The 18,021-nt window shown below is 44.5% G+C and overlaps 1 protein-coding gene across 1 annotated transcript in view; it reads left to right on the forward strand.

Annotated features, from left to right (window-relative positions):
- Positions 1-15,764, forward strand: part of LOC138855542 (UPAR/Ly6 domain-containing protein crok-like) — a 76,101-nt gene extending 60,337 nt beyond the window's left edge. Inside the window, exon 3 of the mRNA XM_070105421.1 lies at positions 15,415-15,764. Coding sequence (XP_069961522.1) covers positions 15,415-15,620 — 206 coding nt within the window. The 3' untranslated portion in view covers positions 15,621-15,764. The remainder of the gene's footprint in view (positions 1-15,414) is intronic.
- The last annotated feature ends 2,257 nt before the right edge of the window (positions 15,765-18,021 follow it).

The raw sequence follows: 18,021 nt of genomic DNA on the forward strand, positions 1-18,021 counted from the left end.
AATCAACCCACCCCTCTCTCTCTTGTCTTACTTCTGTTATTTTATCATAAAACTCCAGAAGGTTTGTGACACAGGATTTGCCTTCCGTGAATCCGTGCTGGTTGGCATTTATACTCCTGTTCCGTTCCAGGTGCTCCACCACTCTCCTCCTGATAATCTTCTCCATAATTTTGCATACTATACACGTCAATGACACAGGTCTATAGTTTAGTGCCTCTTTTCTGTCTCCTTTTTTGAAAATGGGAACTACATTTGCCGTCTTCCATACCTCAGGTAGTTGCCCAGTTTCCAGGGATGTGTTGAAGATTGTGGTAAGTGGTATACACAACATATCTGCTCCCTCTCTAAGGACCCACAGAGAGATGTTGTCCGGTCCCATTGCCTTTGAGGTATCGATGTCCCTTAGCAGTTTCTTCACCTCCTCCTCATCTGTATGTATGTCGTCCAACACTTGTTGGTGTATTCCTTGTTGGTGTCCCCATCTGGTCTGTCCCCCCAGAGTCCTTCCTGTCTCTACTGTAAATACTTCCTTAAATCTCGTGTTGAGCTCCTCACATACCTCTTGATCGTTTCTTGTGAGTTCTCCACCTTCTTTCCTCAGCCTTATCACCTGGTCCTTGACTGTTGTCTTCCTCCTAATGTGGCTATACAGCAGTTTCGGGTCAGATTTGACTTTCGATGGTATGTCGTTTTCATACTGTCGCTGGGCCTCCCTCCTTATCTGCGCATACTCGTTTCTGGCTCTTCTACTAATCTCCTTGTTTTCCTGGGTCCTATGCCTCCTGTACCTTTTCCATTCTCTGTTACACTTAGTTTTTGCCTCCCTACACCTTCGGGTAAACCAAGGACTCGTTTTGGTCTTCCTATTATTTCTGTTTCCCTTGGGAACAAAACTTTCCTCTGCCTCCTTACACTTTGTTGCCACATATTCCATCATCTCGTTTACTGATTTTCCTACCATTTCTCTGTCCCACTGAACCTCCTGCAGGAAGTTTCTCATACCTGTGTAGTCCCCCCTTTTATAGTTTGGCCTGTCCCCTTCAGTTCCTGTTACCTTCTCCACTTGTAACTCTACTATATAGTCAAAACTCAGAACCACATGATCGCTAGCTCCAAGGGGCCTCTCGAAAGTGATGTCCTCAATGTCTGAACTGCTCAGGGTGAACACAAGATCCAGTCTTGCTGGCTCATCCTCCCCTCTCTCTCTGGTTGTGTTCCTGACATGTTGATGCATGAGGTTTTCAAGTACCACATCCATCATCTTGGCTCTCCATGTTTCGGGACCCCCATGTGGCTCCAGGTTTTCCCAGTCGATCTCCCTGTTTTTGAAATCGCCCATTACCAGTAACTTTGCTCTGCTCGAGTGAGCTCTTCTTGCCACCTCAGCCAGTGTGTCCACCATCACCCTGTGTGTGTGTGTGTGTGTGTGTGTGTGTGTGTGTGTGTGTGTGTGTGTGTGTGTGTGTGCGTGTGTATGAGTGTGTGTGTGTGTGTATGAGTGTTTGTGTGTGTGTGTGTATGAGTGTGTATGTGTACTCACCTAATTGTACTCACCTAATTGTGGTTGCAGGGGTCGAGACTCAAGCTCCTGCCCCCCCCTCTTCACTGATCGCTACTGGAGCCTCTCTCTCTCTGCTTCCTGAGCTTTGTCATACCTCTTCTTAAAACTATGTATGGTTCCTGCCTCCACTACTTCACTTGCTAGGCTATTCCACTTGCTGACAACTCTATGACTGAAGAAATACTTCCTAACGTCCCTGTGACTCGTCTGAGTCTTCAGCTTCCAGTTGTGACCCCTTGTCCCTGTGTCCCCTCTCTGGAACATCCTATCTCTGTCCACCTTGTCTATTCCCCGCAGTATCTTGTATGTCGTTATCATGTCTCCCCTGACCCTTCTGTCCTCCAATGTCGTCAGTCCGATTTCCCTTAACCTTTCCTTGTACGACATTCCCTTGAGCTCTAGGACTAGCCTTGTTGCAAACCTTTGTACTTTCTCTAACTTCTTGACGTGCTTGACCAAGTGTGGGTTCCAGACTGGTGCTGCATACTCCAGTATGGGCCTAACATACACAGTGTACAGTGTCTTGAACGATTCCTTATTAAGGTATCGGAACGCTATTCTCAGGTTTGCCAGGCGCCCGTATGCTGCAGCAGTTATTTGGTTGATGTGTGCCTCCGGTGATGTGCTCGGTGTTATGGTCACCCCAAGGTCTTTCTCCCTGAGTGAAGTCTGTAGTCTTTGTCCACCTAGCCTATACTCTGTCTGCGGTCTTCTTTGCCCCTCCCCAATCTTCATGACTTTGCATTTGGCTGGATTGAATTCGAGAAGCCAGTTGCTGGACCACATGTCCAGCCTGTCCAGGTCTCTTTGCAGTCCTGCCTCATCCTCGTCCAATTTAATTCTTCTCATCAACTTCACATCATCTGCGAACAGGGACACCTCAGAGTCTATTCCTTCCATCATGTCGTTCACATATATCAAAAATAGCACTGGTCCTAGAACTGACCCCTGTGGGACCCCGCTCGTAACAGGCGCCCACTGTAATACCTCTTCACGTACCATGACTCGTTGCTGCCTCCCTGTCAGGTATTCCCTTATCCATTGCAGTGCCCTCCCTTTTACGTGCGCCTGATCCTCCAGCTTCTGCACTAATCTCTTGTGGGGAACTGTGTCAAAGGCCTTCCTGCAGTCTAGGAAAACGCAATCTACCCACCCCTCTCTCTCGTGTCTTGCTTCTGTTACCTTGTCATAAAACTCCAGGAGGTTTGTGATACAAGATTTGCCTTCCATGAACCCATGCTGGTTTTCATTTATAATCTTGTTCCTTTCCAGGTGTTCGACCACTCTCCTCCTGATAATCTTCTCCATGACTTTGCACACAATACATGTCAGAGACACAGGTCTGTAGTTTAGTGCCTCGTTTCTGTTTCCTTTCTTAAATATGGGGACTACATTAGCTGTCTTCCATTTCTCAGGTAGTTGCCCAGTTTCAAGGGATGTGTTGAAGATTGTGGTTAGAGGCACGCACAGCATCTCTGCTCCTTCTCTAAGGACCCATGGGGAGATGTTGTCCGGTCCCATCGCCTTTGAGGTGTCAAGGTCACTTAAGAGCTTCTTCACCTCCTCCTCATTTGTTCGTATGTCATCCAACACTTGTTGGTATATTCCCTCTTGATGTTCCCTTCTGTGCTGTCTTCCCACAGCCCTTCCTGTCTCTACTGTAAAAACTTCCTTAAATCTCCTGTTCAGCTCCTCACATACCTCCTGATCATTTCTTGTGAGTTCTCCACCTTCTGTCCTTAATCTGATCACCTGGTCTTTGACTGTTGTCTTCCTCCTGATGTGGCTATACAACAGTTTCGGGTCAGTCTTGATTCTCGATGCTATGTCATTTTCATACTGTCGCTGGGCCTCCCTCCTTACCTGTGCGTACTCATTCCTGGCTCTGCGACTGATCTCCCTATTTTCGTGTATTCTCTGCCTTCTGTACTTTTTCCATTCTCTATTGCATTTTGTTTTTGCCTCCTTACAACGTCGGGTAAACCAGGGGCTCGTTCTGGTCTTCCCGTTGTTACTGGTGCCCTTGGGAATAAACCTTTCCACTGCCTCCTTGCATTTTGTTGTTACATATTCCATCATTTCATTTACTGGCTTTCCTGCCAGTTCTCTGTCCCACTGGACCTCCCGCAGGAAGTTCTTCAACCCTATGTAGTCCCCTCTTTTATAGTCAGGCTTTTCCCATTCAACTCCTGTTATTCTCTCCACTTGCAGCTCTACTATGTATTCAAAGCACAGAACCACGTGGTCGCTAGCTCCTAGGGGACTCTCATACTTGATGTCCTCAATATCTGAGCTGCCCAGGGTGAACACAAGGTCCAATCTTGCTGGTTCATCCTCCCCTCTCACTCTGGTAGTGTCCTTAACATGTTGGTGCATGAGATTTTCCAGCACCACGTCCAACATCCTGGCTCTCCATGTTTCGGGACCCCCATGTGGCTCCAGGTTTTCCCAGTCAATCTCCCTGTGGTTGAATTTGTATATGTGTGTGTGTGTGACTCAACAATCAATATTTGCACCAATAACTCACTACAGTTGTGACCGGGTGTGGAAGTGTGAATTGCTCATTACTCTAAAATTCGTTCATGATTGTAGCCATATATAAACGTAAGTAACCATTCTTACAGTATTCATTATCTTTGTAACTTGTGAGTTCATTACCTTGTACCTAGTTCAGCCATCAAAACTTTGGGGCCCGGTCCCTGGACCCATTGTGTACCTCCGTAATCTGTCAGAATACCTTTGTAACTTGTCATGATTGTGACTAGACCTACCTGGAGTTTATTACCTTTGTAAATTGTGAGTTCATTACCTTTGTAAATTGTGAATTCATTACCTCTGTAACTTGCTCAGCTATCAAAACTTTGAGGCCCAGTCCCTGGACCCATTATGTACCTCTGTAATCTTTTGACTACCGCCCACAGGATGGGTATGGGGTGCATAATAAACATATTAAACTAAAAAAAAAACTAACTATCAGGCAACAGTCAGCACCTCCATAAGCTATTGTGAAGTCATCCACATAAAGTGATGACCAAATATGAGATAGAAGAATGGAAGGTAGGTCATTTATAGCCAAGAGAGAAAAAGGATAGTGCTAGGGACACAACCTTGCGGGACACCCTCAGCCTGAACAAAATCTGAGGAAAGCGAGGCACCAACATGGACATGAAAATATCTGTCAGATAAGAAAGCAGTAAGGAAAGTTGGCAAATTACCGCAGAGGCCTAAGGAGTGGGCTTGGGCCAAAATGTTATACCTCCAAGTGGTGTATACCTTCTCAAGATCGAAAAAGACTGCTAAGATGGAGTGTTAGTTAGCAAAGGCATTTCACACATACGTATCTAAGTGGAGTAAAGAGTCCAAAGTAGAGCAGCCCTTGCGAAAGCCATATTGGCGAGGAGAAAGAATATTGCGCATCTCCAAATACCATATCAGACGCCTATTCACCAATCGTTCCATCATATTGCAGACTACACTGGTCAGAGCAATGGGATGATAGTGAGAGGTATCAAGCCCCAAGGTGCCTGGTTTGCAAAATGGTAGTACAGTAGTAGGTTTCCATTGTTGAGGGACAACCCCTCGTGTCCAAATAATATTGAAAAGATGCAAAAGGACTGTAAGGGCTGTAGAATGCAGATGTAGCATACTGATATGAATATCAGGCTCAGCTGCCGATGACTGGTAAGCAGAAAGTGTGGACTCTAGCTCTGGGAGAGTGAAAGGTATGTTATCCAACTCCATTCCAGCAGAGAAATCCAAGGGCAATTGCTCCTTGGTAGACTTAGACGCAAGAAATGAGGAACAAAGGTGAAACCCTTGGGAGACATGGACAAGATAATTCCCAATTTCCATGGCAACTTCAAGAGGTTCCGCAACACTAACACCAGCAACCCTCAAAATGGGAAATGGGTCGGGAGTGCACTTGCCATGCAACTTTCGCACCTTCTTCCAAACTGCACACACAGGGGAAGTCAAGGTAATGGTAGACACGTAGTCTTGCCAACAAGTGCATTTAGCATCGTATATGACACGGCGAGTGACTGCCCTTGCCTGGTAAAATAAAAAAGATGATCTGAGGTTAGAGTATATCGATAATGGTCCCATGCAGCACATTTCAAACACACTGCACAGGCATACGCAGGAGACCACCAAGGCATGCATATCTGAGAATGCTTGCCTGAGGTTTCAGGTATAGAACGTGACACTGCAGTCAAAACTATGGTCGAAAATTGGTGCACCAGCTCATCGATTGATGACGAAGGAGGGTCCCCACAAAAGGTGGTAAGATGAGAGGGGCTACGAGGTGGTCGGGAATATGCAGAAGTAAGAAGAATAGGAAAGTGATCACTGTTGTGCAAATCTGGGAGAACAGACCAAGAGTAATCAAGCGCAGTTAATGAGGAGCAGACAGAAAGATCAATGCAAGAGAGAGACTGAGTGCAAGTCAAATTGGGTGGGAGCACCTGCATTTAAAACATGAAGAGGATGAAAAGTGAGAAGAGTCTCCAGCTGATCACCACGTGAATCACAGTGGGATCCTCCCCAAAGATGATGGCGAGCATTTAAATCACCTAACAAGATGGGCAGCAGTAGAGATTAAGAATGCAATATCTAAAGATACAGAATGCGCAGGAAGGGGAGAGATATAGAGAGCAAACTGCATACCATCTGTGCAAATAAATACAGGCTGCAGTATAATGCAGCAGAGAACAAACAAAAACCTGTTGATATGGTATACCAATGCACAAGAAGTACACTCTCATTAAATGATTCATCAGGAAAGGGATCAGAAGAATGCAACAGCACATAGCCCAAAGCGGGACGAATTTTGGGCTCTTATAACCTGACACATACTGGGGAAAACTGGGAGCAACACCTGGAGCTCTCCCCAATTACCCCTGAGGCTAGGAATTTTTATTGACCTAAGAAAAGCACTTGACACAGTAGACCACGGCATCCTACTCCACAAACTTGACCACTATGGTATAAGAGGCCATGAGCTTGCATATTTCAAATCCTATCTTTCTAGTAGGTATCAGTATGTCACCATTAAAGACACAGCCTCATCAATACGGCCACTTGATACTGGAGTTCCGCAGGGAAGTGTCCTTGGACCCCTGCTCTTCCTCATTTACATCAATGATCTTCCAAACATATCCCAACACCTGAAACCCATTCTCTTTGCTGACGACACGACTTATGTCATCTCCCACCCTAATCTTGCCACCCTCAACACCATTCTTAACGAGGAACTGCTCAAAATATCGACTTGGATGACAGCCAATAAACTTGCACTTAACACTGGCAAAACCTACTATATTATGTCTGGTAGCAGAGCAGGTGTTGCGCAACTTAACATTAAGATCGACAACACTCTAATTGCCAGACATAATGAGGGCATATTCCTTGGCCTATACCTCGACAACAACCTAAATTTCAGCACCCATATCCAACACATAACAAAAAAAGTATCCAAAACGGTGGGGATCCTCTCCAAGATACAATACTACGTACCGCAAACTGCCCTTCTCACACTATACCATTCACTTATATATCCAAACCTCACCTATGCTATCTGTGCTTGGAGTTCAACTGCAGCAACACACCTAAAGCCAATAATAACCCAACAAAAAGCCACAGTAAGAATAATCACTAAATCCCATCCCTGGCAACACACACCCCCACTCTTCATAGATCTAAAATTACTCCCTGTTCAGAACATCCACACTTACTACTGTGCAGTCTATATCTACAGGACCTTAAATTCCAATATTAACCTTGACCTAAAATGTTTTCTTGATAGTTGTGACAGGATCCACAGGCATAACACCAGACACAAACATCTCTATGACATTCCCCGTGTTCGACTAAACCTTTACAAAAATTCACTGTATTTCAAAGGACCTAAAATCTGGAACACCCTACCTGAAAACTCTAGAACTGCAGACACATTCATCACTTTCAAAACTACAGTTAGAAAACATCTTATCTCCCTGATCCACCCCGACAACTACATGATAACCACCTGGTGGTTCAAAATTACACTCACTTATCCACTGACTATAAACCCAGAAATACTAATCTTAATCTTAAAATAATAAATCCTAACTAGTCATAAGTTTGCCTATGATACTCAAATATTGTATTGTGCCAAAACAAAAGCATTCACATTGCTAAACTCACAAATTATGATGTAGTCACTTAGCCTTAATACTATAATCTGTAAGGATTTAATGTTAAGAATTAATCTAAGTCTGCTCGAAATGCCTAGCCATGCTAGGTGTCCTAGTGGCCCCCTCTGTAATTAGTATTTTATAACATGTAAACCACAAAATACCCAAAACCTGTAAACCCCACATTGTAACCATTATAGAGAATAAACTTGAACTGAAGTCATTATTCACAAAGACAGGCATGTCAACAATAAGAAGCGATAAAATCTATGGGCTATTAGGGTCAATGAAGTCAATGTGTGGGGGCAACAGAAAGCATGTAAGCAAGGAGGAATCAGAATGATGTGAAGGAAACGATTGCTGCGAGGGTTGTGAAAAAATAAGAAAGGGTAAAAGGAGGCCCATCGGTGTCCGTCGATGGTTTCCTCTCTGCAGTATAGTAGGAGATAGCATCAAGTGTCCCAGCAGATAAGGAAGACTCTGATACCATGACTTCAGAGACGGGTGAGGTAGAGCAAGTAGAGATCGGGGAGACTATGGAGAGAACCAAAGAGGCCTGAGAGGGGAGGGGAGTATGAACCTGGAAAGATGTGCCAGTGGAGACAGAAGAGTCCTGTGGTGAAACAGGAGAGGAAGGAGGTTGGAAAGTAACTGGAGAAGAAGTCTCCAGTTACTTTCCAGGAGACCACACGAGGGGGGCGAACCTCCATCTCTGTGTGAGAGTTAGAAAGGGGGTGAGAATGAGGCACCGAGGCTGAAAAGGAAAACTGTTGGGAAATTGTAAATAATGGAGGAATGTGAAGAGACTTGGGCTTATGAGATAGGTTCAGCTTCACAGGTGATAGGTGCAAAGAAGATGCAGGCGTGCGAGGCCTTGCAGACCAAGAAACTAGCCGGTGAGAAGTAGAGGTAGGAGTAGGTAAGGAGGTGGGGTTTTCAGAGTGTAAAACTGCAAAAGAATTAGAGACAGAGCTGACCCCGGAAGACATGACACCAGAGGAGCTGGTAGGCAGGGGGACTGCCAAGGTTAGAGGTCTCCTATTATTATTATTATAATCAAAAAGAAGCGCTAAGCCACAAGGGCTATACAGCGCTGCAGGGTAGGGAAGGAAGCGAGGGTATCAGGCGGCAGAAGGGGGGAGGGATGATTAGTAGGTTACAGAAAACAGCGGGGCAGGGGATAGTGCAGGGGTAGAGGGTAGCAAGAGCTTGAGGTAGAAAGGGCTGAAGGTGTCATCAGAGTTTGTGGAGTAAGTCAGTTGTTGTCAAAAAGTCAGTGAGAGAGTCTGGATGAAAGATGGGTCCATCAGCGAAAAAGGAAGGCAAAGGAGAGCAGCAGAGCGAAGACGATGTTGGAGGTAAATTCTTTGTGCTCGTTGATAAAGTGGGCGGTCTAACAGAATGTGGCTGACCAATAATGGAACCTGACAATTCTCACAGAGAGGAGCAGGGCGCCTCTCCATGAGGTATCCATGAGTAAGACGAGTATGGCCAATGTGAAGGCGGGAGAGAGTAGTCTCCCAACCTCGACACTGGCGACAAGAAGACAGCCAGTAACCTGGCTGGACCCCAAAGTTATGATAGCTGAACTAGTTACAAAGGTAATGAACTCCAGGTAGATCTGGTCACAATCATGGAAAGTTACAAAGGTAATGAATCAGCCTCGCTCTTATACATGGTTACAGTCATGAACAAATTACAAAGTAATGAGCCACTGATACGTCCACACCTGGTCACAATTGTAATGAGTTATAAATACAAATATTAAGTGGGTCATACACCCACACTAGCGCGCACACACACACACATACACACACGAGGGCGAATGCATAGACATATGCACACAAGCGTACAAATATATGCATACACACAAGCACGCACACCCACACACACACACACGCACACGGGGCCAGGAGCTAAGACTCGACCCCTGCAACCACAAATAGGTGAGTACACACACACACACACACACACACACACACACACACACACACACACACACACACACACACACACACACACACACACACACACACACACACACGCACGCACATACATAGCTTTAAGCAGAGGTATGATAAAGCTCACGGTTCAGGGAGAGTGACCTAGTAGCGATCAGTGAAGAGGTGGGGCCAGGAGCTCGGACTCGACCCCCGCAACCTCAACTAGGTGAGTACACACACACACACACACACACTCTCTCTCTCTCTCTCTCACTCCAAAGAATACAAGAAATTATAGCCTGAGATGGGATAGCTAACAGCAGAGTGTAATTTTGGTTCTTGTAAGCAAACACCAACAGGGGAAAATTGGGAGAGCAACGTCTAAAGCTCACCCCGATTACCCCTGAGGCCGCGTATATTCCACTGTAAATAGACCATGATTGGCAGTGATAAAGATACTAGAAATCCGCAGGTAAGGGTACTTACGGACTAGAGGGGTTAGAAAAGTCCACATGCGGTGGCAGTGGAAAATGTTCAAGTAGCAAAGGAACAGTGCGCTGTGAAGAAAGGAGTTGCGTAGATGGAGAAGAGGAAAGAGAAGGAACAGAGGGTGGATCAGTGTCCATTGATGGTTTGGTCTCTGCAATATATTCAGAGATTGCTTCAAGTGTTTTGGAGTTCAGGGATGTCATATGGGAGACAATATTGGAGATAGAAGTAGGAGGAGTTTGAGTAAAGATCGGAACTGTAATAGACTGTATCAAGGTAGGGGGGGGGGCGAAAGGGTGGAGGGAACTGGAGATGTGTGGAAGGGGACAGAAGAGGAAGAAACCTGGGAGGTGGCAGAAGAGGAAGAAACTTGGGAGGGGACAGGGGAAGAAGGCACAGTATGAGGAGGATGAACCTCCACACTTGTAACAGAGCCAGTGAAAGGGGAAGACCCAGGTACAGAGACCGGGAAGGTAAAGTGTGGAGGTGGATGAAGGGAAGGAGGGGTTAAAGGAGATTTTTTGAACTTCTGAGAAGTAGAGGGACGATTGGGAGGAAGTGTCGTACGAGGTCTTGTCGATACCGGGGTTTGTGAGGGAGAACACGAAGAAGTGAGAACAGACTGAGGTGTTGAAGTAGGGAAGTCTGAGCCCAGGACAGCAAAAGAATTAAATACAGGAGCGACTATGGGACTGACAACCGCAGAGGAGGCTGCAGAAGATGGGACCCCAGAAGTTGGGGGATGTTTTGAAACACGAGAATAAGAAACATGGGGTAGTCTCCCTTGGAGGCGGAGATGAGAAACTGCCATAGCATAAGGGAGACCTTCTGCCTCTTTGAGGCAACGAATTTCCCACTCATTCAAGTAGACCTGGCAACGGCGAGAGTGAGTCTCATGACAATTAAGGCAAGAGGGAGGTCGACTGCAAGACATATTAGAATGGTCATCGGCACCACAGACTGGGCATTCGGCTATAGATCTGCAATATTTTGCTGGGTGGCCAAATCGTCAGCAATTTCTACAGTTGCGGTGTAGGGATCACCTTTCGAACTTGTAACTGATGTTCTGCTACATAAACAGAGGATGGGAGTTCATGGCTGTCAAAAGTTAAATGAGCCACATTGCAAGGGTATTGTCGTGGCCCGGTGGCCTGGTGGCTAAAGCTCCCGCTTCACACACGGAGAGCCCGGGTTCGATTCCCAGCGGGTGGAAACATTTTAACACGTGTTTCCTTACACCTGTTGTCCTGTTCACCTAGCAGCAAATAGGTACCTGGGCGTTAGTCGACTGTGTGGGTCGCATCCTGGGGGACAAGATTAAGGACCCCAATGGAAATAAGTTAGACAGTCCTCGATGACGCACTGACTTTCTTGGGTTATCCTGGGTGGCTAACCCTTCGGGGTTAAAAATCCGAACAAAATCTTATCTTATCTTGTCTTATCTCTCCGCCCACGGGCAGGAAGAACATAAGTGTCTACCTTGAGAATTGGGAGATCTTGGAGTTCCAGCTGTTCGAGAATGTCATTGCCACATGTCTGGAAATTCTGTTGGACTATGGTATGGGGCAGAATGACAGTACCACTACAAGAATTGAGGGAATGATGTTTTTCGATAGTGATAGGAATAGTATCGATATGTGAAAGAAGAGAAAGATCATGAGCTTGGGTAGCATTCTGGACTGTGATGATACACATACCACTCTTAAGAACATGAAAGGAAATATCTCTACCAACATGGAGTAGAAGCGCTTTGCCAATATGTACTATGGTCGGAAAGGCAGTAGAAGAAGTCGGTCTTAAAGTAAAGAATTTAGTCAATTGTGTGGTCCGAAACTGAGTGTGGAGAGGGAGTGCATGACGTGTCAATCTTTTCCGAGTAGAATGGGAAAGTAACGAAGTAACGTCATCAGGAGATTGTCGGTTGCGTTTAGAAGTGGAACCAGAGCTGGTCCGACGTGAGACGGGCTGGCGATTCGAAAATTGCTGCACCGTAGAGGGAGAGGCCGGAAGCATAGTCAAAGGAGAGCGAAGGTCAGACAAATCGAAGGAGTCAGTCAAAACCCTGGCACCTGAAGCAGGTGACGAAACAGTACCAGCAAGAGGTATAAGGGTCTTAGGAGTGTCCGAAGAGTGGCCAAAAGACGAGGCGAGGTCATAACGGGGTGTGGTAACAATAAGGGGCCTGGAGGTAGCGGGGTCATGGATTGGGGACTCCATGGTTAGGTTACTTCTTTCTTTTTGTTTTAAAAAAAAAAAAAGAAAAGAAAATAAAAATAAAAAAAATAAAAAAAAGGGGGGACCGGGGAGGGATAGTTCCTAGGAGGAATGAAAGGGCCAGAAATCTCCCTCCACGCCCAAGAGGACCTCAGCACCATCGCAGATGCAGCATGGAACCCGTGCCATACCCTACCCTTCATGCCAGTAAACCAGCAATTACCTGGAGTACCTGGAGAGAGTTCTGGGGGTCAACGCCCCCGTGGCCCGGTCTGTGACCAGGCCTCCTGGTGGATCAGAGCCTGATCAACCAGGCTGTTACTGCTGGCTGCATGCAAACCAACATACGAGCCACAGCCCGGCTGGTCAGGTAACCTCACATCTGCCAAGCTACCTTGGTGGACAAAAGAGAGGGCAGCCGGATATCCGCCACAAAGCATACCTCCTTCGGCCACCACCCCCCGGAATCCAAAAGGTGGCTTCCAGAGATACACCTGTCACCCGAAAGACACCCAAAGCCACCCTCCGGGATACCGGAAAGGGATCGGGACATCCCCAGGCGATCCAGATTCCATGGCAAACTACGCCACCGCCAAGAACCTCAACGGAATGGGATGGACCCCAGTACCCTTTCCCCTACCTAGGAACTAGCGCGCCTGTGGGAAAAATCCCAAAGGCCAAGAAAGGAAGGGCAAAAGGGACGGGTGGGGAGGAGGAGGAGGAAAGGCAAAAGGGGAGGATGGGATAGGGAAGGGGGGATTGGGGGGTAATTAGGTTCGGTCTGAGGAAGGAGACCGACAGGTCTAATTCCTCAGACCAAGAGCCTCTTCTCCACGCCAAGGAGCCTCCGTTGAAGAGGAGAGGTCTCCTAGTTACTCGTGAATAAGGAATATGAGGAAGATTCCCCTGAAGGCAGAGCCGAGAATCAGCCACAGCATAAGTAAGGCCTTCACTAACCTTAAGACAATGGATTTCTTGTTCATTACGATAGACCTGACAACAGCAGGAAAAAGAAGGATGAGGTTCATTGCAATAGAGACAAGTGGGGGGAAAGACTTCAAGATGTATCAGCATGATCTGTGGCACCACAGACCGGTCACTCCAATGCAGATCTGCAGTATTTAGAGGGGTGTCCAAAGCACCAGCAATTTCAACACTGTTGAGTAGGGATCACTTTACAGACCCCTAGGCAATGGCCCGTGATATAAACAGAGGACAGAAGTTCACAGCAGTCAAAGGTTAAGCGGGCGATGTTACTGGGAAAGTGCCTCCGCCCATGAGCAGGCAAGAAATATGTATTCACTTTAAGAATAGGAAGATCCTGAAGGGCTAATTGCTTCAAAATATCACCGCAAGACAGGAAATCACTATTTACAGTGGTACATGGTAAAACCACCATACCACTGCAAGAATTGAGAGTAGCGTGCTTATGAACTGTGATTGGAATGTTATCAATGGAACTAGTACAAGAAAGATCACAAGCTTGTTCAACATTCTGAACTGTAATGATGGGCATCCTGCTTCGAAGAGCGTGAAAGGATATATTTTGGCCAACATGTTATAAAGGAGCTTTACCAATACTGTGGTCAGAAAGATAATCAGTTGATGGTGGTTGTAGAAAAAAGAATTTAGTGCATAAAGGAAGTGGGTGTCATGTAGGTCGTTTTTGGGTAGAATGAGTAGATATTGAATAACCATTGTCAGTAAATGGTCTGGAACATTTAGGCGTAGTACTGTGGGTGGCCCTACCTGAGGTAGGTGAGCGATCTGAAAACCATCGTACCATATTCAAGGAGGCCTGATCCATAGTTAAAGGCGTGCAAGAGGCAAGAGGTACTAGAAGAAACAGGTGGAGCCTCAGCACCTGGAATGGGTGATGAAGCATCACCAGCAGAAGGTACAGGGTACAGAAAGAGTGGAGAATCGTCCAGTAATGAAGCTGAGTCAGAACAGAATGTGGTAACAAAAAGGGACCTTGCAGGAGAAGGGTTATCATGGAACGAAGACTCCATGATGATGGGACTTTTTACTTATTATTATTTTTAAAAAAAAAAAGAAGGAAAGAAAAAAAAGGGACAGTCACTAAAAGGCATGAAAGGGCCGTAAGTTCCCCCTCTCATCTCAGAACACGACCACGAGCAGTTCAGATGCAGTGTGGAACCCATGCCATACCCTACCTGTCATGCCAGTAAACTAGCACTCCGGGACAGCAACCTCACATCTACCGAGCCACCTCAGCGGACAAAAGAGAGGGCGATTGGAAACCCACCACAAACCATACCTCCTTCAGCTGCCACCTCCCAGAACAGAGAGACAGCCTCTGGAGATACACCCATCACCTGCAGGACACCCCGCCCACTTCTCGGAAATCCGGGAAGGGAGCAGGGTGCCTCCAGATAATCCAGATTCCATGGCAAACTACACCACACCCAAGGAACCTCAAGGAGCAGGATGAACTCTGGCATACTTCCCCCCACCTAGAAACTGTAATGCCAGAGGGAAGGACTCCAGAGGCTACAAACAGGACAAGAAAAAGGGAGGGTTGGGAGAGGGGAGGAAAGGGAAAAAAGGAGGAATGAGGAGGATGGGATAGGGAAGGGAGAATTGGGGGATAATTAGGTTCGGTCTGAGGAAGGAGACCAAGGGATCTATTGCCTTAGACCAAGAGCCCCTTTGCTGCATCAAGGAGCCCCCCCTCCTTGAAGAGGTAGCATCATACAGTGCCTGGGAACTGGGAGACTATCATTTTCAAGCCAAAGAATGGAAGCATATCCAATTCCTTGGATCAAGAGCCTTTCACTGGTATCAAGGCACCACTTTGAATGGTTACTTCTTTGGGAAAATTCATTTTTCTATAATTTTTCTCTATCCAGGTGTGAAAATGGTTAAAGTATTTTTTACACTTCTTACAAATATCATTATTGTTATTGTATTATATTTTTTCTTGATGCTCTAGACATTGGAAACATTATTTTATCATTCTTGAATGGCTTCAGTCTCGTGCAGAAAAATAAATTACTTTCATATTCCACAGTTGAATCGGAAGTTCGAACTGTGCGAGGTTGTGGATGGCTGGAAGAGAGGAAGGCACCAGTGGGCGGCTGTTATACAAGGACTGGCACCAAGGAGGTCATGATAACCTACTGTCACTGTAACCATGACAACTGCAATTCAGGGAATTCTTTCTTGGCTTCTGTGGGGTTAGCTACGGCACTCTTGTTGTTGACAAAGCTCTTCTAGACAAGCTCTGAGATGATCCAGTGGTTCTGCTGATTAGATCACATTAATGAAGTTACTCAGCTCTAAATGACCTGTATGGGTTTAGCGCTTTTAATGAATATAATCAAGTAATATCAAAGTTGCCACTGTATCCATGAAGCAGGTATCATTGGTATTATCCTTATAGTTTTAAAAGAGCAGAAAATTTATCAGTATTGTGAATTTAAGATGTAATTCAAGTTAATGAGCGAAATTTAGTGCACTGAAATTTATCATCCCCTAGACATTAGAGAATATGAGTAAACAATGTTAATCCAGGAAGACCATCACCCACCTGAGAAAATATAAGGTTCAGCAACTACTACTTCCAATTAGTGTTTTATAAAGTGCTATTTTTACAGCATCTATGATGTATTAAAGTTATGTGAGTTATTATTATGCAAACGAGATCAAAACAAATGCTGGAAGCTAGTAAATCTAAAAAGAATGAACTTATTGATAAAGGTGATTTATGTTGAGCCTCTGCCTTATACAGACAGTGGATGAAGCAAGTTTGCTATAGAGTTCCACACTGCCTTTTGCACCTGTTAAACATATTCTAAGCTCTTTGTGTCTATTGTTTGTTTCCTAACACTGCATGAGATATGGGTCTGAAGTGCATTACTCAACACATTGAAGCAGTACAGTACATACTTGAAAACACAAATTCCTTCACCATGGATATCAACTGTCATGGAACATATCTCTTAAGTACACTCATTTCACAATTTAGACCTATATCTTTTTGAGTGTTGTTGTTTCTTTGTAAATTGAGTCACTGGAAGGTAACTTTGAGCTGGTTTTAATTTTGTTTAATTTATAAATAGCAAATATTATAAAATTTCAGTTACCTGCCTTTGATTCAATAAAATAAATGTTTGCTTGGGTTCTGAGCCATCACTCAGAATACTGCATACTCACAGAAATTTTTAGTGCAAATGATGGTAATATTCACAACTGTAGCATAATGTGTACATAGATAAGCAGTTCTGATACTCTCACTACTGCTTTTAAGTGGAAAACTCTGCCTTGTAAAAAGCAAGTTCAAATTGTGCTTAGTAATGTAGACTGTGAGTCAATAGTGTAGGTGCCATTTGCAGAAGTTGTTGGATATAAAATAATAGGATCGTCTCTGCTTGAAACTAAGGATCTAAGTGCAGAGATACAGTTAGATCCTCTGCAAATAGCACCACAAATTTTGTCCAATGAACAAATATTTGAGGAAATGGCTGTATGAATACTTTGTTATTCTCCTTGATGCTCTGTTGAGTTAGGGCCTATGGAGACCTCCATTTTGGTAACATAAGTTTTGGTGTGATCAGACAGGTTTTGACTATATACCTTACTCCTTCACTCTCCATTTTGGTGAAACAGAGTAAGATACAGTTAGTTTCATCATAGCAAATAATGCTTGAAATACAGTGGACCCCCGCCTAACGATATTATTTCAATCCAGAAGTCTGTTTGGGTGCCGTTATAGACCGAATTTGTTCCCATAAGGAATATTGTGAATTAGATTATTCCGTTTCAGACCCCCAAAAATACACCTACAAAAGCACTTACAAAAATACACTTACATAATTGGTCGACTTAGGAACTGATCGTTAGGCGGGGGTCCACTGTATTAGGTACTTTCTTCAGCATATACCAATTGGAGATAGATATCAGAGCTCACAGTACAGTATACAGTAGTACATAGTAATTGGAAACAACATTTATATTTAGATAAATGCTGAATCGATGAGCTACCCTTTCAAAGATTTAACACATGCATTAAAGAAATAAGTGACCAACATGCATACATCAGCCTGTGTCTGTACTTCGAAAATGTTGTGCGGTAAAAAGATATTTGTATCAACTTTATTTCAGGACAGCAAAATTAATAAATGCATTCATTTTCATTTACATTCATTCAATTCAGTGTTGTCATATTTTTTTTTAATTATTATTTAGTGCAATTATCATTTATCTGAGATAGTTTGCTGTAATATAAATTGTTCCATAATTATCTCATGTTAACAGAAAAAAAAAACTTTATATCTTTTTACGTAATTTGTCATCATTAAACAGCATCTTGAACCGACAGTCTAATATATTTTCCATCCTGTAGCTACTTGACGTAATTCATGTCAACATTGGTACATATATACTAAACTGTATTGGCTACAAAATGTATTTTGATCATATACTGAAGCACAAAATGACTTGTTCACTTAAAAGGTCAAAATGTTAATGTACTGGTAAAATGGGATTAAATCACTTGGAGAGGACCAACTTACTGACCAGTAAACAACTCTGCTTTCACCTGAATGGTATACAATACCAACAAGATGAAAATTAGACATGTGCAACATCTGGATATCTTTATTGTAGATGTTTTGCC

Source organism: Cherax quadricarinatus, chromosome 6, assembly GCF_038502225.1.
Source record: "Cherax quadricarinatus isolate ZL_2023a chromosome 6, ASM3850222v1, whole genome shotgun sequence".
NCBI lineage: Eukaryota > Metazoa > Arthropoda > Malacostraca > Decapoda > Parastacidae > Cherax > Cherax quadricarinatus.